Genomic DNA, 21855 nt, shown 5'->3' with positions numbered 1-21855 from the left:
TCCTTGCTATTAATATAAAAACAATGTTTTCCGCTCTAATAGACATTTCTTCAAGGAATGGACATTGCTGATTGAGCCCGAAGAGCATCAGACCTCCTGATCATAGAAAAGTTTCTGCAGGGGAAAGAGAATATCATTACTATGGAGCTGGAGAAAGATGTGCAACCTTTGCCTCCACGCTATCGATTTCGGGACTTGTTGATGGGTGACTGGCAACAGGATGACAGGTAAGGGTGTCAGTGAGGGGGGCAGTACTTCTTGCTGATAAAAAAAGCGTTAAAAGAACCTTTACAGTATCTTTCACCAACCTAAATACTAGTCGGCTTTCTCTCTTGATTGACATGTTCACTTTATATTTACTTAGCCACGTGTTGCATAAGGGTTATATTACGTAATACCCTATGCTGGAGACAGTAGGATTCTGCACGAGATATGAGATTCTATTATTTGTCATTTAATAATTGTTCCAGCGCTCTAAACTATTATTTGGTTGCTGAGGTCCCACTTATCCTAGCAACAGAATGACAGGCTGCAAGATGGATTGGAGAGGGACTGAATAAATAGATGCATAATGGCAAAAAAAAAAATCGTATCAATAAATAATCTGCTTTCTGCAAGCAGACGGCATTTTATATCTCAGGCTGGAGACAGGCAGAATACTAAGGCAAATAGTTCAGAAATCCCAGCACAATAAAACTGGAGACCATTTGTTATAATGTCAGAATATCAGCATTTATTTTTATTTACTTATATGGCAACAACATATTCTGCAGAGATATACACAGACTGTTCTTCATTCACATCAGCTCCTGCACCAGTGGAGCTTACAATCTAATGTCTCCATCACAAACAATGTGGTCTATTTAATCAGGAGCCAGTTATACTACATGCATGTTTTCAAAATATGTGAAACCCTCACAGGCATGGAGAGAACATACAAATGCCTTGCAGACAGTGCCCTGGCTGGTATTGAACCTAGGACCCTAGCACTGCGAGACTACCCACTACTCCTCCATACTGCCCATCATAGCTTTAAATGAAACCACTAGTATTTGGCCATCACTGCCTCAAAACTAGTGTATGGGCACCCCCAATGGGCCTCCACGACCAACATCTGGTCTAAAATTGGGCAGATCTGGATCAGACAGGTTTGACTTTTCCATCAGATCAGGGACCACATTGTTGATAGGGTCCCCAATCCAATGGTGTCTATGCCCGCCCTTATAATTTGATCGCTAGGCCCTAGGGCCAAACAATTGAATTAGCCCAATAGCCCACCCATAGGTACGGAGAAGTTCCGCTTGCTCGGCCAAACGAGCGGATCATACAGTGTATGGCCACCTTTAGACTTTCAGATCAAGTCCACTTTAAATAAGGGTGATATGCCCCACCCCAGAGGGGGGGCGCCTGTATAACTGTAAAAGAAAGGGGCCGTATAAATGCGCAGATATTACTGGGATCCCTCCCCAGAGGGGGGCGCCGCGTATAACTGTAATAGAAAGGGGCCGTATAAATGCGCAGATATTACTGGGATCCCTCCCCAGAGGGGCGGCGCCTGTATAACTGTAATAGAAAGGGGCCGTATAAATGCGCAGATATTACTGGGATCCCTCCCCAGAGGGGCGCCGCCGTGTATAACTGTAATAGAAAGGGGCCGTATAAATGCGCAGATATTACTGGGATCCCTCCCCAGAGGGGCGGCGCCGCGTATAACTGTAATAGAAAGGGGCCGTATAAATGCGCAGATATTACTGGGAGCCCTCCCCAGAGGGGCGCCGCCGCGTATAACTGTAATAGAAAGGGGCCGTATAAATGCGCTGATATTACTGGGATCCCTCCCCAGAGGGGCGGCGCCGCGTATAACTGTAATAGAAAGGGGCCGTATAAATGCGCAGATATTACTGGGATCCCTCCCCAGAGGGGCGGCGCCTGTATAACTGTAATAGAAAGGGGCCGTATAAATGCGCAGATATTACTGGGATCCCTCCCCAGAGGGGCGGCGCCGTGTATAACTGTAATAGAAAGGGGCCGTATAAATGCGCAGATATTACCGGGATCCCTCCCCAGAGGGGCGGCGCCGTGTATAACTGTAATAGAAAGGGGCCGTATAAATGCGCAGATATTACTGGGATCCCTCCCCAGAGGGGCGGCGCCGTGTATAACTGTAATAGAAAGGGGCCGTATAAATGCGCAGATATTACTGGGATCCCTCCCCAGAGGGGCGGCGCCGCGTATAACTGTAATAGAAAGGGGCCGTATAAAATGCGCAGATATTACTGGGATCCCTCCCCAGAGGGGCGGCGCCGCGTATAACTGTAATAGAAAGGGGCCGTATAAATGCGCAGATATTACTGGGATCCCTCCCCAGAGGGGCGCCGCCGTGTATAACTGTAATAGAAAGGGGCCGTATAAAATGCGCAGATATTACTGGGATCCCTCCCCAGAGGGGGCGCCGCCGTGTATAACTGTAATAGAAAGGGGCCGTATAAATGCGCAGATATTACTGGGATCCCTCCCCAGAGGGGAGCGCCTGTATAACTGTAATAGAAAGGGGCCGTATAAATGCGCAGATATTACTGGGATCCCTCCCCAGAGGGGCGGCGCCGTGTATAACTGTAATAGAAAAGGGCCGTATAAATGCGCAGATATTACCGGGATCCCTCCCCAGAGGGGCGGCGCCGTGTATAACTGTAATAGAAAGGGGCCGTATAAATGCGCAGATATTACTGGATCCCTCCCCAGAGGGGCGGCGCCGTGTATAACTGTAATAGAAAGGGGCCGTATAAATGCGCAGATATTACTGGGATCCCTCCCCAGAGGGGCGGCGCCGCGTATAACTGTAATAGAAAGGGGCCGTATAAATGCGCAGATATTACTGGGATCCCTCCCCAGAGGGGCGGCGCCGCGTATAACTGTAATAGAAAGGGGCCGTATAAATGCGCAGATATTACTGGGATCCCTCCCCAGAGGGGCGCCGCCGTGTATAACTGTAATAGAAAGGGGCCGTATAAATGCGCAGATATTACTGGGATCCCTCCCCAGAGGGGCGCCGCCGTGTATAACTGTAATAGAAAGGGGCCGTATAAATGCGCAGATATTACTGGGATCCCTCCCCAGAGGGGCGGCGCCTGTATAACTGTAATAGAAAGGGGCCGTATAAATGCGCAGATATTACCGGGATCCCTCCCCAGAGGGGCGGCGCCTTTATAACTGTAATAGAAAGGGGCCGTATAAATGCGCAGATATTACTGGGATCCCTCCCCAGAGGGGCGGAGCCGCGTATAACTGTAATAGAAAGGGGCCGTATAAATGGGCAGATATTACTGGGATCCCTCCCCAGAGGGGCGGCGCCGTGTATAACTGTAATAGAAAGGGGCCGTATAAATGCGCAGATATTACTGGGATCCCTCCCCAGAGGGGCGGCGCCGCGTATAACTGTAATAGAAAGGGGCCGTATAAATGCGCAGATATTACTTGGATCCCTCCCCAGAGGGGCGGCGCCGTGTATAACTGTAATAGAAAGGGGCCGTATAAATGCGCAGATATTACTGGGATCCCTCCCCAGAGGGGCGCCGCCGTGTATAACTGTAATAGAAAGGGGCCGTATAAATGCGCAGATATTACTGGGATCCCTCCCCAGAGGGGCGGCGCCGTGTATAACTGTAATAGAAAGGGGCCGTATAAATGCGCAGATATTACTGGGATCCCTCCCCAGAGGGGCGCCGCCGCGTATAACTGTAATAGAAAGGGGCCGTATAAATGCGCAGATATTACTGGGATCCCTCCCCAGAGGGGCGGCGCCGCGTATAACTGTAATAGAAAGGGGCCGTATAAATGCTCAGAAATTACTGGGATCCCTCCCCAGAGGGGCGGCGCCGCGTATAACTGTAATAGAAAGGGGCCGTATAAATGCGCAGATATTACTGGGATCCTCCCCCAGAGGGGCGGCGCCGCGTATAACTGTAATAGAAAGGGGGCGTATAAATGCGCAGATATTACCGGAATCCCTCTACAGAGGGGCGGCGCCGCGTATAACTGTAATAGAAAGGATTTATACAAATGCACTAATGTTAATGGATTTTCCCACCATAGGGGGCTGCACTATTTGGGTATAACTGTAATAAAAACAAATAAAATGTTAACATTGTATATGACATTGTATATTGTTAAATTCACAGATATCGCTGTAAACTGCCCCTGTATGTGACTGTGTGGGTAAATATAAATGCAGATACTGACGGAAAGATTTCAGGCCTAGGAGTTAATGCATGGATAGCCCTAACGTATTTGTGAATATGACTAAATGGTTTTATATTTCTGATCTGTAATTGAAAGCCTGCAGATTATATGTAGACAAATAACGAGCAATATCCTCTTTATAATCCCTGGGCAAACTCCGGATGTTGACAGGCTGCAGCTGGTGTGACCTGCCATGCACGAAGCTAGTTAGCTTAATACCAGTTGGGTGCGCTAATGGGAGGAGAGCTTGTTATCTGCGGGTCTGTGTCCTGGAAAGTGTGATTGTCTTACACAAACTGAAGCAATTAATGAGGCCATTTTCTAATTGGAGAGATGGACCTTCTAATTTCTATTAGATGGGTATAAAAAAAAGGCTTCTAATCAGGCCCAGATCTAATCTTGGGGTGTCATGCTACCCGCGTTTTGCATCTCCTGGGGACTGGAATTTCCCACTTGCCCAATCACCAGTGGGGTGACCCCACTCTATGGGTGCATGATTTTTATATCTGCCTCTGCTTCTAATGGAGGATAACTGTTCCCCAACAGGGGAATACCACCCCAATAACCTCTGTGTCTGCTTGCTGGGTCCAAGAAAATCCTGCCCAACGTATAGCTGATCCATAAAAAGCAGGAAAAAGTTCTCCAAGTTGGATGGTTCTTTCTTAACTCCAATTGTCAATATGACCAGTCCCAGGATCTACTTGGTACTAAAGGGTAGATGTATCGAAAATCAATATTATTTCTTAGTATTCAAGGCATGCTAATGTGATCTATTAAGGATCTACTGTTGAATAAAGCATCAGAGAGTTTATTGGTTCCAGTGTCAGGCTAGTCCATTGGGATACCAGGAAAAACCCTGGTGGGCCCAGTCCTTTTGGGGTATTCCAGGGTCGGACTGGGTGGTGCAGGGCCCACCGTGTCCCCTGCTTCGTCCCTCGACGCGCCCCCTAACCCCCCACAGGGGCCCCCTCCCGACTTCCTCCCCTGAGCGCACATATGTGAAACGCATCAGGGGAGAACACCGGCAGCTGGGGGAGCGGCAACAGGCATTGGGTCTGGGCCACCAGGGCCCACTAGGTTTTTTTCCGGTGTTCTGGTGGCCCAGTCCAACCCTGGGCTATTCTGGCCCAAACACCCCTGACTCAACCCAATAGTCGCAGTGTCTGAAGCTGATGACGTCAGCCATTGGTGGGCTGGGTACTCCTATCGAACTGGGCCCGAGTTAGGAGAGGGTGGGGTTAGGTGTGCATATATACTTACATGTGGGTGGCCACTTGTTTGGCCAGTGGTGGCAGTTCTGGTGGGCCCTGGGTACCCAGTCGTACGCTTATTGTATTGGCCTCTTATATATTTATACACAGACATCAAGGCTAATTTAGTCCAAAGTGTAATTTAGGGCTGCAAATTACAATGTTTTTCTTTTTACAAATAATGCAGCTTTTTCTTTCAAAAAATTCTACTGACATAGGCTGCAGCCTAATAAAAAACACATTCTACTATAACAATATAGCTTTTTATGTTATACCCCAATCTATGGGGGTGAAGAGAGCAACTGCGGAAAGAAAAATTCTTTACAATTACAGGTATGGCATCCCTTATCCGTAAACCCGTTATCCAGAAATTTCCGAATTACAGAAAGGCCATCTCCCATAGACTCCATTATAAGCACATTTTTAAAAATGATTTCATTTTTCTCTGTAATTATAAAACAGTACCTGTACTTGATCCCAACTAAGATATAATTACCCCTTATTGGGGGCAGAACAGCCCTATTGGGTTTATTTCATGGTTAAATGATTCCCTTTTCTCTGTAATAATAAAACAGTACCTGTACTTGATCCCAACTAAGATATAATTACCCCTTATTGGGGGCAGAACAGCCCTATTGGGTTTATTTAATGGTTAAATGATTCCCTTTTCTCTGTAATAATAAAACAGTACCTGTACTTGATCCCAACTAAGATATAATTACCCCTTATTGGGGGCAGAACAGCCCTATTGGGTTTATTTAATGGTTAAATGATTCCCTTTTCTCTGTAATAATAAAACAGTACCTGTACTTGATCCCAACTAAGATATAATTACCCCTTATTGGGGCAGAACAGCCCTATTGGGTTTATTTAATGGTTAAATGATTCCCTTTTCTCTGTAATAATAAAACAGTACCTGTACTTGATCCCAACTAAGATATAATTACCCCTTATTGGGGCAGAACAATCCTATTGGGTTTATTTAATGGTTAAATGATTCCCTTTTCTCTGTAATAATAAAACAGTACCTGTACTTGATCCCAACTAAGATATAATTACCCCTTATTGGGGCAGAACAATCCTATTGGGTTTATTTAATGGTTAAATGATTCCCTTTTCTCTGTAATAATAAAACAGTACCTGTACTTGATCCCAACTAAGATATAATTACCCCTTATTGGAGGCAGAACAGCCCTATTGGGTTTATTTAATGGTTAAATGATTCCCTTTTCTCTGTAATAATAAAACAGTACCTGTACTTGATCCCAACTAAGATATAATTAATCATTATTGGGGGCAAAACAAGCCTATTGGGTTTCTTCAATATTTGAATGATATTTAGCAGACTTAAGTTATGGAGAGATCCCTTATCAGGAAAACCCCAGGTTCCGAGCATTCTGGATAATAGGTCCCATACCTGTTCTAAAAAGGTTATACTGGGTATTTTTTGGTTGCCAGGATAGGGGTGTTGCATTGTAGCCGCGTTGCTGCATTTAATCACGTCCTTTTTAAAAACAAAAAAGAAAAAAACCCATAGTATAAGTCACAGAATAGTCAAGAATTGAAGTGTTCTCTGGAATATATGGGGTTTCTATGGTTGCTGAGTCCCCCCCAGCATGGCTAAAGCCATATGAAGAGCCACCAATCCAATGTACTACATGCCAGCGTTTAAACCTTAATGGTTTTATTCAAATGGAAATAAGTGCCTCCAAACAAGTGTTTTTGTGTAAAAAGGGTAATTATGTGATAACATCATCACTTTGTAATTAGTTAAGGAACCCCCTAGTGCTTCTCCAACTTCTAATGATCGATAATATCTTCCAGTAGCAGTTAATTGCTAAGAAAGTCTCCTGTGTGCCAGCAAAAAGCCAGAGACAGCCTTCTTCTTCTCTGCTAATAATTGATGAACCCTCTTTTGGCATCCTTAGCTTCTGAGTCAGTTCCTAGATCAGCGGGAGACAGCCACCTCATCGTTATTAGATCTTCATGCTCATAAAGTTATTATCGCACCAACTTTATTCCCTACGTTAAGTTTTCAGCACTTTCTTTGCTCCTGTTAGAGATGAGTGGGTGCTGGTTTGAGACAGGAGATGTGCCAGGACAAGGCACCATGGCTGATCCCCTAGAAGGCTCAGTGGGACTGGTCGGTCTCCAGGCTTTCGACTGCTCTCGCAACTGGCTGGAACTTTACACTAAAATGGTCAACAAGAGACTTGTCTACAGAAAGTAATGCTGTAGGGCTAGAAACTGTGGAGAGTTCTTGACAGCAATGCTACTGCCATAAGTAGCCTGCCAAGTGCCTTTGCTGGTAGTAACTGCTAGACCACAGCTACTAAATAGTCCCATAGTCCAATAAATAGTGACTGTCTGTGGCATCTTATACCCCTCAGAATCCACAGATTGCCAGTACGCCTCTACTAGTGGCACTTCTTATTGCTCTCATTTTGGTTTCCCAATTACCCCAACATTAATGGGAAAAGTATTTCTCAATACAGAATGTCCTTAATAAGGCTGTTAAATCACCTAGACCCCTATCTAGCAACAATGGATGCTATTAGCCAGCCAAGCATTGAGGTTACCGATTCCCCCATTATTTTAACCCCACGACCCATGCTCACCATTAGAAACATACTTGGCAGTCGAGGTTATTAGGGCCATTTCCCAGCTCTCCTCACTTTCCACAGTCCCAGGAATGGCCGGGCCCTGTATACAACTACATTCTCTACCTTTCTGTTGTGTGTCTGAACCTTCCCTAGAAGGGATACCAGTATTCCTGACACCATTAACCTTTCATCTAAAGTTCAGGGACAGAGGGATTTAACATTCCTTGACCTTTAGTACTGGATGGAGTACAAGCCTTTGCCTGTCTATCAACTGGTGAGACTCCATTAACATTGAAAGGGCTGCCTGGAGATCCCTTAGAGAGTGTTCCTCTAGGACAAGACGGCATATTAAGTAGGAGAGTGTTGTATCGATGGCAGTGCTCTCCTCCCTGCCTGTATCCCCCCTTCTGGCTAGGTTTTACTGCTGGAGTCAGTGCGCTTGACCTCTTGTTCCTTCCCTCACGTGCCTATGATTACCTCTTATCAGAGGAAAGAGCACAAATCAATATTAACTCCTGCTACCAGCTAGATAATACAGAGCCTGGGAGATCTGCCAGTAGGGTTTCCATGGAAATCTCAGGTTTAGAACCCCCCCAAAAAATCCTCAATCCTCCTCATTCTGTGTGTATCGGGCAAGTGGCAGAGGCAACCTGTTCTCCTGGGGGCCCGTAGCTTATATTAAATAGAGAACAATTTAGAGAGAAATTAGTGAAGGGTTTTCTCATTTTCCAGACACAGTGGGTTCCTATAACGTGATATATGAATTATGGGCCTTATTACACCCAAGAGGGGTATAAATATGGTTGACTCCTGAAAATCCAGTTTTGACAGCGTTGTATAAATGATTATTATTGTTGATAATGATAATAAATGAACATTCTACATCTATGCTTATAACATAAGCCGACTTACAGGGTGTTAATGTTTCCCCACAGTATCAGTCTGGGATGCCAGTGACCCAGCAGAAAACCTTGGGCCCACTTTCCAAATTCCCCCTCCCCTTGCTCAGTCTATTCATTCTTCCAGTATCTTTTCTTTATATAGTTTTATCTGTCCCTTCATCCAGTTCTTCTTTCGTTCCCAAACAGAAATGGACAATGACCCGCCGGACCTGCGGGTTGGGCAGGTTTGGGCCGACCTTGCAACATCAACTGTGGGTTCTGGGAGAGTTCGGACTGACCTTGCCACATCAACTGTGGGTTTCCGGGCGGGTTCAGACCGACCTTGCCACATCAACTGTGGATTCCGGGCGGGTTCGGACCGACCTTGCCACATCAACTGTGGGTTCTGGGCGGGTTCGGACAGACCTTACCACATCAACTGTGGGTTCTGGGCGGGTTCGGACCGACCTTGCCACATCAACTGTGGGTTCTGGGCAGGTTTGGACCAACCTTGCCACATCAACTGTGGGTTCCAGGTGGGTTCAGACTGACGTTGCCACATCAACTGTGGGTTCTGGGCGGGTTCGGACCGACCTTGCCACATCAACTGTGGGTTCTGGGCGGGTTCGGACCGACCTTGCCACATCAACTGTGGGTTCTGGGCGGGTTCGGACCGACCTTGCCACATCAACTGTGGGTTCTGGGCAGGTTGGACTGACCTTGCCACATCAACTGTGGGTTCTGGGCGGGTTCGGACCGACCTTGCCACATCAACTGTGGGTTCTGGGCAGGTTGGACTGACCTTGCCACATCAACTGTGGGTTCTGGGCAGGTTTGGACCAACCTTGCCACATCAACTGTGGGTTCCAGGTGGGTTCAGACTGACGTTGCCACATCAACTGTGGGTTCTGGGCGGGTTCGGACCGACCTTGCCACATCAACTGTGGGTTCTGGGCGGTTCGGACCAACCTTGCCACATCAACTGTGGGTTCTGGGCAGGTTAGACTGACCTTGCCACATCAACTGTGGGTTCTGGGCGGGTTCGGGCAGACCTTGCCACATCAACTGTGGGTTCTGGGCGGTTCGGACCAACCTTGCCACATCAACTGTGGGTTCCAGGCGGGTTCAGACCGACCTTGCCACATCAACTGTGGATTCCGGGCGGGTTCGGACCGACCTTGCCACATCAACTGTGGGTTCCGGGCGGGTTCAGACCGACCTTGCCACATCAACTGTGGGTTCCAGACAGGTTCAGGTTGAGCACTTTCACTCACCCTCCCCACCCGCAACCTTACACTGCCGGCTTCCTCTTCTGGCTCTATAATTTATAGGCGTGCCCGGCATGCCCCACCCCTTTTGTGACATCATTGCAGGGCGGTGCAGGCGCGGGTCTATAAAGAGAAGGATGAAGCCGGGTCGGGTAGGGTTCCGGTTGGGAGGGTGCGGGTTTAGTATTTCTCGACCCGTACATCACTATAGGCCAGCGACTGGGGCACTATGTGCAAGGAGGGCGTATATACTTCCCGTGTACTCATGGGTCCCCTCCCACACCCCAAATACAGGCAGGTTAATTAACTCCTAAAAAAAACTATTTACATTTACAAACCATAAAACCAGTGAGAATGAGAAAAGAATGGATATTGGGAAGTTGCTTAGAATTACATTTTCTTTAATTATCCACTTTTTGGGTGGATTTCCCCTTTATGATAAATGTATAGTTTGTTCATCAAGCTAGGGGCAGGCTGTCAGCTATTGGCCTGGGGGGGGTTAAAAGAGAGATCAAGTGGCAAGTAGGCCCCCAAATCCATTAGCCGCTCGCTGAGTAAATCCCACTGCCGTGTGTTTATTCTACGATATTCTGAAAAGCTTGACTCCTTATCTTACATGTTGTAAAGCAATCCGTGCCGACTGCGCGCCCATATTTGTTTAGCATCTCGGAGCACATCAAAGCGCCTGGGTCTGGGCGGCAGACATCTGTGCTTTATTTACGCTGGCGTTTTATCGGAGATGAACAGCTAAATTTGTTTTGGACAGAAGGAGGCGAGGATGTTTACCAGAGATTCAAATTAAAATCACGTCACCCAAAATAGGATTTTTTTTTTCCTCCATGAACTTCTAAGTTAAAAATGTCAGGGTAATATCTACACTCAGTGCTGGGGACGGCGCGGTACTGCTGGACAAATGTGGCACATTGTATCAGTGACTGACTGGATCAGGGCCGGAACTAGGGGTAGGCAGAAGAGGCAGCTGCCTAGGGCGCAAAGATTGGGGGGCGCCAGGCAGGAGCCTCTCTTGCCTACCCCTAGTTTGTGCTCCATTTTAACTATCCGTATCGCCCCTGTATCTGCGCTATCGCATCTGCCACCCAACCCCGCCCCGCGTGCAAACTGCACATGCGTGCCAAAAAACACAGGCGGCGCCTGTTCGGCTCGGCCCGCCCCTGGACTGGATTAGCCATGATTCCAAAGTTGGGTTGTGTGGCCCTAGAATCGTCAATGGGTACAATCAGGGTTGGACTGGGTGGTGCAGGGCCCACCGGGGTGCCTCCTCCGCACATGTCCCCCACCGCCGCGCACCCCTTATTCCCCCCCGCAGGGGCCCCTGTCCGACGTCGTCCCCTGAATGCGCGTATGTGAAATGCATCAGGGGAGGACCCGACCAGGGTCAGGTCTGGGCCGCTGGGGCCCACCGGGTATCTCCCAGTATCCCGGCGGCCCAGTCCGACTCTGGGTACTACAGTATGTGGCCGACTGCAGTCATTTTCTGTACGCACTAGGAATGCACCCAGTCCACTATTTTAGGATCCGGCTGAACCCCCAAATCCTTTGTTAAAGATTCGTCCGAATACCGAACCAAATACGTGTCCTAATTTGCATATGCAAATTAGGACAAGGAAGGGTTAAAGAGAACCATGCGCTTTTCATACTGTTTTGCATGCGGAATTTCAGCTCCATGTTTATGTGACAAAAAGTTTCAAGGCAAATGAAATGTATATCATTATGTACAACAATCAGCCTGATTCTGTACTGGAAGAAATAAGCTGAGGTAGGAGGAAAGGGGATTCCACTATCAGGACAGAAAGGCTTCTTTTACTCAAAGGGCACTTCATGGGCATCATGAATCCAATAATCATCTACCTACCTTTATACAAATATGATTATGTCCAAATGAAGTAGGGATGCACCAAATTCCAGATTCGGTTTGGGATTCAGGCCGAATCCAGGCTTTTTTCAAAGTATTCGGTTTCAGCTGAATTCTCGCTCTGCGACGAACCAAATCTGAATCCTAATTATCATAAATGAGCATATGCTAATTAGCATTTGGAAGGGTTAAATGTTAGGGGTAAAGAAAATTCTTTGTACCCTTTTTTTTAACCTTCTCGATCCTAATTAGGATAAGCTAATCAGGATTCGGTTCAGTATTCCCGGAGTCTATTAACGGCCGAATCCGTCGGGATAGGTTTGGGGTTTCGGCTGAACCCAAAAATGTGGGTTTGGTGCATCCCTAAAATGAAGTGCTTTAAGGGTGAAGACACACAGAGCTACTAGTTGCAGCTACTTCTTGTGGCTACTAAAGCTGGCCATACACGTGGCGATCTGACAATGTTTCGTGCGACCATCGGTCGCATGAAACATCGTCAGATCCGCCACACACAGTCAGGGCTGAATCGGCAGGTAAGGAGGTAGAAACAATAGGATTTCTACCTCCTTCTGCCCATTCAGCCCTGACGGCAGATTTTGGTCAGGCGCCTTCTATGGCGCCCGATCAAAAATTTCTAACCTGGCCGATCGGCGAGTCGTCCAATATCAGCAGCTTCCTGCGATATCGGTCGGCTCGCTGACATGCCATACACGCACCGAATATCGTAAGAAACGAGGTTTCGTACGATAGTATCGGTGCGTGTATGGCCAGCTTCAAATGGACAATGCTGATCATTTACTGATAATTGTCTCTACGTGTGTTTTAGCAGAGGCAATTCTCAGTATTGTCTATGGCAGGGGATTTTCTGGCGTTTAGTAGCTGTGACAAGTAGCTGCTACTAAGTAGCTCTGTGTGTCTTCACCCTAAAGCATACGGCATACGAAGGGGATTAGTAACTGCTACTTGATCAGGTGTCAGTGTTTACAAGAACCATTCAGTACTCGCTGAGATCAAGGAGATGAGCCGACATTTCCTGCAGGCCAAACAGAGTTAATACACTCTTTGCCCTAGAAAAGCTTCTCGCTGCTCCCTGGCGGGTAGGGATTCCACTAACTACCCTATAGATTGCTGCTGTGTTGCTACATGGGAAGCTTCTGGCCATATCCTTGAGAGAGGCACACTTATTATTGGTGGCTGCTGGTCACCCATCTGCATGGAGAGATAAAATAAATTAGCAATGCCACCCAAATCCCTTAATATCCATATAATCCCAATGCTTCACGCTCATTAGTAGCTAATTAAGAAGTTTGCATGGCTTAAATGAATGTTGGTTACTGTTCTGATCAGGCCTAATACAAACAACTGCATCATTGAAGTAAAGGTGGCCGTACACGGGCCGATTGTAGCTGCTGATATGGGTCCCTTAGACCAATTCGGCAGCTTATTGGCCCGTGTAGGGGCAGAAATTGGGCAGATATCAATTGGGCAGGTTAAAAGATTTAGTCGGATGTGCCATTGCTGCCGTTAGAATTTGATCGTTTGGCCCCAGGGCCAAAAGATCGAATTAGCCTACATTTTCCTGATATCGTCCACCCATAGGTGGATCCGAGCGGATCTTAGTGTGTATGGGCACCTTAAGTGTGTTAATAAGTAGGGTTTGGGCAGTATTGCCAAAGATTTGGTTGGGGAGAACTACCTATGGGATCGTTGCTCTGGGACTGCTAGTTACTTGGGGCAACCTTTATGGGCTGATAGTCCATGATGTCCTCTTGGAAATATGAAATAAGTTATACAGCAATATATAAGCTAAGAAAGTCTTTTATTTTTAAGTCTAGAGATTAAATAAAGGCATCTGCAAGAATTCAGATACTGTCAGAGCCATTGATGCTTGCATCCAAACTAATAATCCTTGGGATGTTTCATTCTCTACAGCAATCACTGTTGGGACTGATGAAGCTCCACTTACAGGCCCAGCTTTTAGCCAGGGCCCCCGTAGTGCAAAATAAGGTTACAGATATTGGAAAATATTGTTATATAAGTCATTCAGCCATAGTTCCAAGAATGTCTAAGACAGTGAACAATGAGTTTTCACCCAAACATTCAACCCTAGTTGGCCTTCAGGTTGGGCTTCAGGTTAAACTAGGAGAGCACTGCAAATAGGCATTATATGAGCATATATAGCAGTTGGTCTCCTTTTGGAGAGGTTAAGCCACCCAAAATATTTATTGATTCCCCACCAATTGATTATTCACCTCAAATATCACTCTAACTGGACTTTAGACTGAGCTCCTGATCCTACAGGGGGCAAGCATCACAGTTTGGGAGCCACTGCTTTACAGCATACATGGGACTACTGAGATGTGTCCTCAGGAACTAAAGCAAAAACAAATATTATGTGACTCCAAGTAGAACCGTCTATTTCTGTGGTATTTCATTTGCGCTAAAGTAGTTTTGGCTGGCCTCCAGGACCACCAGTAGTTAGGGAGTAATGCAGCCCCCCAAAAAATGTAAAACAGCATTTAGTGGACCATGCTGGTGATGGGCTTGTGTAGAAATGGATGAGCTTTGTGGTGGAATTCTGGCTTAATGGAGTGGATCAGTGGTGTGGTTGTACATGTGGAGGCCATTCTATGTGTTTCCAGGGTTCTCCACCCAAGGGCCCAGATACCTAATGGGTTACTAATAAGGACCCCCTGGGGGGAGAGCTGTGCTAAGGTAGTAGTATGATACCCCATAATTCCCTACTAGCCTCAGACTGGGAACAGTGATATAAAGTGTTGCTGCCAACATCTTGCCTTACTATACCTGATATCCCCACTCTTCCACTTCTTGTTCTTTGGGGACATCATGAAATCAAGGACCTGTATTTATGTCCCCCTTAAACCACATGCTGGGTTACATTTTCCATGATAGGTCCAATGGGAGCTGAGGGCTGCTTCATTATCCTCTCTTGGTGCCCCATCTTTCCACTTGGCAATTCAACTCTCCGTCCAACTACTGCACAAGTTAATAGCCCTACACTTGGATATAAGGAGCTCGCTAATAGGGAAAAAGCCCTCATTTGGGTTATCAGAACCACGGTCGGCTCAGAATAACATCTGTTGAGCCCTTTAATGTATTTCTAACGTGATTTCCCATCTTGTGCTATTCAATCCCTATATTTAATTTAGAGAAGTACCAGGGGCTGGCCTCCTGTGCAGGCCCATATTGCCATGGCAACCCCCCTTAAGCATCAGTGTCCCTGCTATGGTCTCTGTCATCCTAACGAGGTGGCGTTCGAAAAAAAAAAAAAAGAGGGGATTTAAACCTATTACACAATGTGGGAGGGAATTAAAGAGAAGCCAAATTGCTAACAAGCCGTTAATTTTCTTCCCTTCATTTGGCAGGGAAAGCTTTCTTGTTCTGTATCTGTGTTCTTGTGCTCCACATCTTTGCATTACCACTTGTTTTTTTTATTTTGCTCCAATTAAAAGAAGAAATTGCAAGTTGCTTAGAAAAAAACAGGGGGTTCAGATTGTCCGGGGGGTGTTGGAGACGGCGGTGTTTATGGCAAAAAGTTGGGATCTGAAATGTGGGTTGGATACAAGTCAAAGCTGTAGGCCTGAAGCCCAGCCGCAGGTGTATCCCTAATATGCTGAAAGCGTTGGACTGAAGGAGAACTTGTGCATAGAAAGAATATGGTGGATCTAAAGTTCTTTGGGGGAGTGAATTTCCCCGGGCCAGCCGTGGATTCTGGGTAAGTGGTGACAAAATGATCTTCCTCTGTTTAGTCAGGGATTGTTTCATAATGTGCGAAACTTTAATGGCAATGCTGTGAATAATATAGAGAATGTAGTTTAGCGGAAAGGAATATCAGAAAGAATGGAAGAATTAAAGGGCAAGTTATACCTAAAATGGAGTTTAGGTCGTTCCCCAGTCAAATGGACCCTAAAATGGAGGTTACCAGAAAGTGTGTGGGGTTCTGGGATTTATATTAACATGCCAAGTGAACTAGGGGATTTGGTGTAAAATGTTCCAGTTTTTTACTTACAAAGGCTGAAAGGTATAGGTCTGAAGCCCTTGTATTCTAGGCAGCTTGTCCTTTATTTACTGTGCAAACATGGGCTCTATGGTGCTGAAGGAACTTGAATGGCAGCCAGGGGCAATTCTCTTCTCCCTGTCACCTGAAGTCACAGACCAATGCTGCGCCAGTTAGCTGTTCTGTACTCACTGTACTCACACTGGGGCGAGGGAGGCATTGCCAGCGCACTCTGACTGGCGGCCCACATGGCCGTATAGCCATTTATTTATATAGTCCAGATTTGTGTTCTACAGTAAATAAACCTTTTTACTAGTACAGGTTACAGAAAATTCTATGTAAATAAATGGTTTCTGGCTCTTTAATTTGGCTATACAGGTTGCCAAATTTACTTATACTTGATTGGATCAGAGATGGGGCAGAATGATTGGTTGGTGGGATTTTCAGTCAAGCTCAATCAATATCAGAACAAGCTTTGATCAAATATCATTTGGAAGGGGATTTTTCTAGGCATTTTCACAGCTCTATTACAGGGGGGTTCATCTTTAACTGTTAGTATGTTATAGAATGGCAAGTTCTAAGCAACTTTTCAATTGGTCTTCATTATTTATTTCTTATAGTTTTTAATTATTTACCTTCTTCTTCAAACTCTTTGTAGCTTCAAAATGGGGGTCACTGACCCCGGCAGCCAAAAAACTATTGCTCTGTGAGGCTACAGCTTTAGTGTTATTGTTACTTTTTATTCAGGCCTCTCTTATTCATATATCAGTCTCTCTTTCAATGCACTCCCTGGTTGCTAAGGTAACGTGGACCCGAGCAACCAGACTGAGCGAAAATTTAAATAATTAAAAAACTACAAATAAAAAATGAAGACCAATTGCAAATTGTCTCAGTACATTACTCTACACCATACTAAAAGTTAACGATTGTAAGCTCTTTTGGGCAGGGCTCTCTTCACCTCTTGTATCGGCTTTATATGTTACTCTGTATGTCCAATGTATGTAACCCACTTATTGTACAGCGCTGCGGGATATGTTGGCACTTTATAAATAAATGTTAATAATAATAATAAACTCAAAATTATACCCCCAGAATGAATATCAGTGAATATTGCTATTTTACATCTTTTACTTTGAGCCACCATTTTGTGATGGTCTCAGAGATCACATGACCAGAAATAATGCAGCTCTAAGTGTAACAGGAAGTAGTGTGGGAGCAAAAGGCAGGAGTCTGTCCATTCATTGGCTGATGGGGCCTAGCATGTACAGTGGCTTGCAAAAGTATTCGGCCCCCTTGAACTTTTCCACATTTTGTCACATTACAGCCACAAACATGAATCCATTTTATTGGAATTCCACGTGAAAGACCAATACAAAGTGGTGTACACGTGAGAAGTGGAAGGAAAATCATACATGATTCCAAACATTTTTTACAAATAAATAACTGCAAAGTGGGGTGTGCGTAATTATTCAGCCCCCTGAGTCAATACTTTGTAGAACCCCCTTTTGCTGCAATTCCAGCTGCCAGGCTTTTAGGGTATGTCTCTACCCGCTTTGCCCATCTACAGACTGAAATCCTTGCCCATTCTTCTTTGCAAAACAGCTCCAGCTCAGTCAGATTAGATGGACAGCGTTTGTGAACAGCAGTTTTCAGATCTTGCCACAGATTCTCCATTGGATTTAGATCTGGACTGTGACTGGGCCATTCTAACACATGGATATGTTTGGGTTTAACCCATTCCATTGTTGCCCTGGCTTTATGTTTAGGGTCGTTGTCCTGCTGGAAGGTGAACCTCCGCCCCAGTCTCAAGTCTTTTGCAGACTCCAAGAGGTTTTCTTCCAAGATTGCCCTGTATTTGGCTCCATCCATCTTCCCATCAACTCTGAGCAGCTTCCCTGTCCCTGCTGAAGAGAAGCCCCCCCAGAGCATGATGCTGCCCCCCCATATGTGACAGTGGGGATGGTGGGTTCAGAGTGATGTGCAGTGTTAGTTTCCGCCACACATAGCGTTTTGCATTTTGGCCAAAAAGTTCCATTTTGGTCTCATCTGACCAGAGCATCTTCTTCCACATGTTTGCTGTGTCCCCCACATGGCTTGTTGCAAACTGCAAACGGGACTGCTTATGGTTTTCTGTTAACAATGGCTTTCTTCTTGCCACTCTTCCATAAAGGCCAACTTTGTGCAGTGCCCGACTAATAGTTGTCGGACAGATTCCCCCACCTGAGCTGTAGATCTCTGCAGCCCCCCCAGAGTCACCATGGGCCTCTTGGCTGCATTTCTGATCAGCGCTCTCCTTGTTCGGCCGGTGAGTTTAGGGGGACGGCCGTGCCTTGGTAGGTTTACAGTTGTGCCATACTCCTTCCATTTCTGAATGATCGCTTGAACAGTGCTCCGTGGGATGTTCAAGGCTTTGGAAATCTTTTTGTAGCCTAAGCCTGCTTTAAATTTCTCAATAACGTTATCCCTGACCTGTCTGGTGGGTTCTTTGGACTTCATGGTGTTGTTGCTCCCAATATTCTCTTAGACAACCTCTGAGGCCGTCACAGAGCAGCTGTATTTGTACTGACATTAGATTACACACAGGGGCACTCTATTTAGCCATTAGCACTCATCAGGCAATGTCTATGGGCAACTGACTGCATTCAGACCAAAGGGGGCTGAATAATTACGCACACCCCACTTTGCAAATATTTATTTGTAAAAAATGTTTGGAATCATGTATGATTTTCCTTCCACTTCTCACATGTACCCCACTTTGTATTGGTCTTTCACGTGGAATTCCAATAAAATTGATTCATGTTTGTGGCTGTAATGTGACAAAAAAGTTCAAGGGGGCCGAATACTTTTGCAAGCCACTGTATGTGTGCCTTGGCTTGTTTGTGTGCACTGTGAATCCTATGATCCCAGGGGGCGGCCCTTAGTACTTAAAATGGCAGTTTTCTATTTAGGTTTACCCAATGGCACATACTGCTAAAAATTATATTTGTATGAAAATGGTTTATTTAGAAGAAGCAGGGTTTACATATGAGCTGTTTATGCAATATATTTTTATAGAGACCTACATTGCTCAGGGTATAGTTGCTCTCTAAGAAAGAGCCAATCACTGCTTGGGTACAGATGCTTAAGTTAATAGACATGTAAAGGTGTCAGGCAGAGGTAGAATTTGGAAGGCAATGGAGGGAATGTGGAAAAGAACAGCAATATTGAAACTTGGTCAGCCCTCTGACCCATATGGGGAGCAGAAGTGCCCCATCCAAAGGTGGCCCTGCTTATGTACAGCATGATGTTAGGGCAGGATAGGTCCCTAAGGGTCTATTTTTTCCAAACTATGCCTTTTGTCAAGCACCATTTTGTGGACTAAGTTAAGAAGAAGCTATGCATCGAGCCAAAATCTTGTTTATGTAGCGGAATAGCGGAACCTGATACACATGGCCATGCACAGGCTACACACTTAGCTGGTGGGGAGGGAGGGGGAATGAGAGGAGTGCAGTGACATGTAGAAAGTGCTGAATGAAAAGTGAAAGTAATTGTCTGCCCCACCTTTATGCCTAAGTCATAGAGGCGGGACGGGCAATGTAAGATCGACAGCTGGGATTTTTAAAAGCCTTTATAATGGGTATGGCTATTTTAATACGAATAGGAATTTAGGTTTCATGTTTAATTTGAACAGGACTTTTATAATATAGCTTTTCATGTCTGGGTGACAGTTCCCCTTTAAGGCATGGCCAGACCTCTCCTTGTTGGGTTTTTAGAAAATTGGGTTGGATAGGAGGAAAGAGTGAAGGCCTTAATCTCCAAACCAGATAAACAGTAATATCTGTGAAAGTAGAAACTGTATGGACAGATAGAAACCTTGTATGGATGAAAAATACAGTACTAGCTTCTAAAGTTCTTAACGCTCCCCTTTCCTTACTCGCTTGGGCAGCCATGGATTTGGGGGATCAATACATTTTCCTCTTTATTACATGTCCCCGAGTTACAGAGAACATACCTGTAAGCAGGAATGATATTATGCCTGGGAATTGGGAACTGGGCCGTGTATGTGTAATACCCATAGAGCAGTAACACTAATGGGGGATATCGCCAGTTTACTGACTTGTCTTTCTGTTGTCATGGGTGGCTTCAGGCCACAAAGTCTGATCAGGCAGTTCAGTAAGAGGCAGGCAGATGTTGGGCAGTCGGACGAGGCACAGTTCAGTAAGAGGCAGGCAGATGTTGGGCAGTCGGACGAGGCACAGTTCAGTAAGAGGCAGGCAGATGTTGGGCAGTCGGACGAGGCACAGTTCAGTAAGAGGCAGGCAGATGTTGGGCAGTCGGACGAGGCACAGTTCAGTAAGAGGCAGGCAGATGTTGGGCAGTCGGACGAGGCACAGTTCAGTAAGAGGCAGGCAGATGTTGGGCAGTCGGACGAGGCACAGTTCAGTAAGAGGCAGGCAGATGTTGGGCAGTCGGACGAGGCACAGTTCAGTAAGAGGCAGGCAGATGTTGGGCAGTCGGACGAGGCACAGTTCAGTAAGAGGCAGGCAGATGTTGGGCAGTCGGACGAGGCACAGTTCAGTAAGAGGCAGGCAGATGTTGGGCAGTCGGACGAGGCACAGTTCAGTAAGAGGCAGGCAGATGTTGGGCAGTCGGACGAGGCACAGTTCAGTAAGAGACAGGCAGATGTTGGGCAGTCGGACGAGGCGCAGTTCAGTAAGAGACAGGCAGATGTTGGGCACAGTTCAGTAAGAGGCAGGCAGATGTTGGGCACAGTTCAGTAAGAGACAGGCAGATGTTGGGCAGTCGGACGAGGCACAGTTCAGTAAGAGGCAGGCAGATGTTGGGCAGTCGGACGAGGCACAGTTTAGTAAGAGACAGGCAGATGTTGGGCACAGTTCAGTAAGAGGCAGGCAGATGTTGGGCACAGTTCAGAAAGAGACAGGCAGATGTTGGGCACAGTTCAGTAAGAGGCAGGCAGATGTTGGGCAGTCGGACGAGGCACAGTTCAGTAAGAGACAGGCAGATGTTGGGCACAGTTCAGTAAGAGGCAGGCAGATGTTGGGCACAGTTCAGAAAGAGACAGGCAGATGTTGGGCACAGTTCAGTAAGAGGCAGGCAGATGTTGGGCACAGTTCAGAAAGAGACAGGCAGATGTTGGGCACAGTTCAGTAAGAGGCAGGCAGATGTTGGGCACAGTTCAGTAAGAGGCAGGCAGATGTTGGGCACAGTTCAGAAAGAGACAGGCAGATGTTGGGCACAGTTCAGTAAGAGACAGGCAGATGTTGGGCAGTCTGTCAGATGTTGGGCAGTCAGTCAGATATTGGGCAGTCAGTCAGATGTTGGGCAGTCAGTCAGATGTTGGGCAGTCAGTCAGATGTTGGGCAGTCAGTCAGATATTGGGCAGTCAGTCAGATATTGGGAAGTCAGTCAGATGTTGGGCAGTCAGTCAGATGTTGGGCAGTCAGTCAGATGTTGGGCAGTCAGTCAGTAAGAGACAGACAGTCAGTCAGATGTTGGACAGTCAGTCAGATGTTGGACAGTCAGTCAGATATTGGGCAGTCAGATGTTGGGCAGTCAGTCAGATGTTGGGCAGTCAGTCAGATGTTGGGCAGTCAGTCAGTAAGAGACACACAGTCAGTCAGATATTGGGCAGTCAGTCAGATGTTGGGCAGTCAGTCAGATGTTGGGCAGTCAGTCAGTAAGAGACACACAGTCAGTCAGATATTGGGCAGTCAGTCAGATAT

General features: G+C 46.3%; 1 protein-coding gene across 5 annotated transcripts in view; it reads left to right on the top strand.

Moving 5' to 3' along the window:
* kcnt2l (potassium channel, sodium activated subfamily T, member 2 like) overlaps window positions 1–21855 on the top strand; it is a 62237-nt gene that overhangs the window by 2125 nt on the left and 38257 nt on the right. For 4 of the 5 annotated variants that reach the window (XR_001924274.2, XR_001168938.3, XM_012953117.3 and 1 more), the window contains exon 2: window positions 43–227. Coding sequence is in view for 3 of the 5 variants with exons in the window: in XM_012953117.3 (XP_012808571.1) it covers window positions 142–227 (86 nt within the window). In the remaining 2 variants the exon portion in view is untranslated. Of the gene's footprint in view, window positions 1–42; window positions 228–15503; window positions 15851–21855 lie in introns of those variants that run through there. The other variant, XM_031899402.1, reaches the window with a different exon arrangement.

This window comes from Xenopus tropicalis, chromosome 3 (genome assembly GCF_000004195.4).
Source record: "Xenopus tropicalis strain Nigerian chromosome 3, UCB_Xtro_10.0, whole genome shotgun sequence".
NCBI lineage: Eukaryota > Metazoa > Chordata > Amphibia > Anura > Pipidae > Xenopus > Xenopus tropicalis.
Note: the sequence above shows the minus strand (reverse complement) of the source record. Positions and strands in the feature narration are given on the sequence as shown.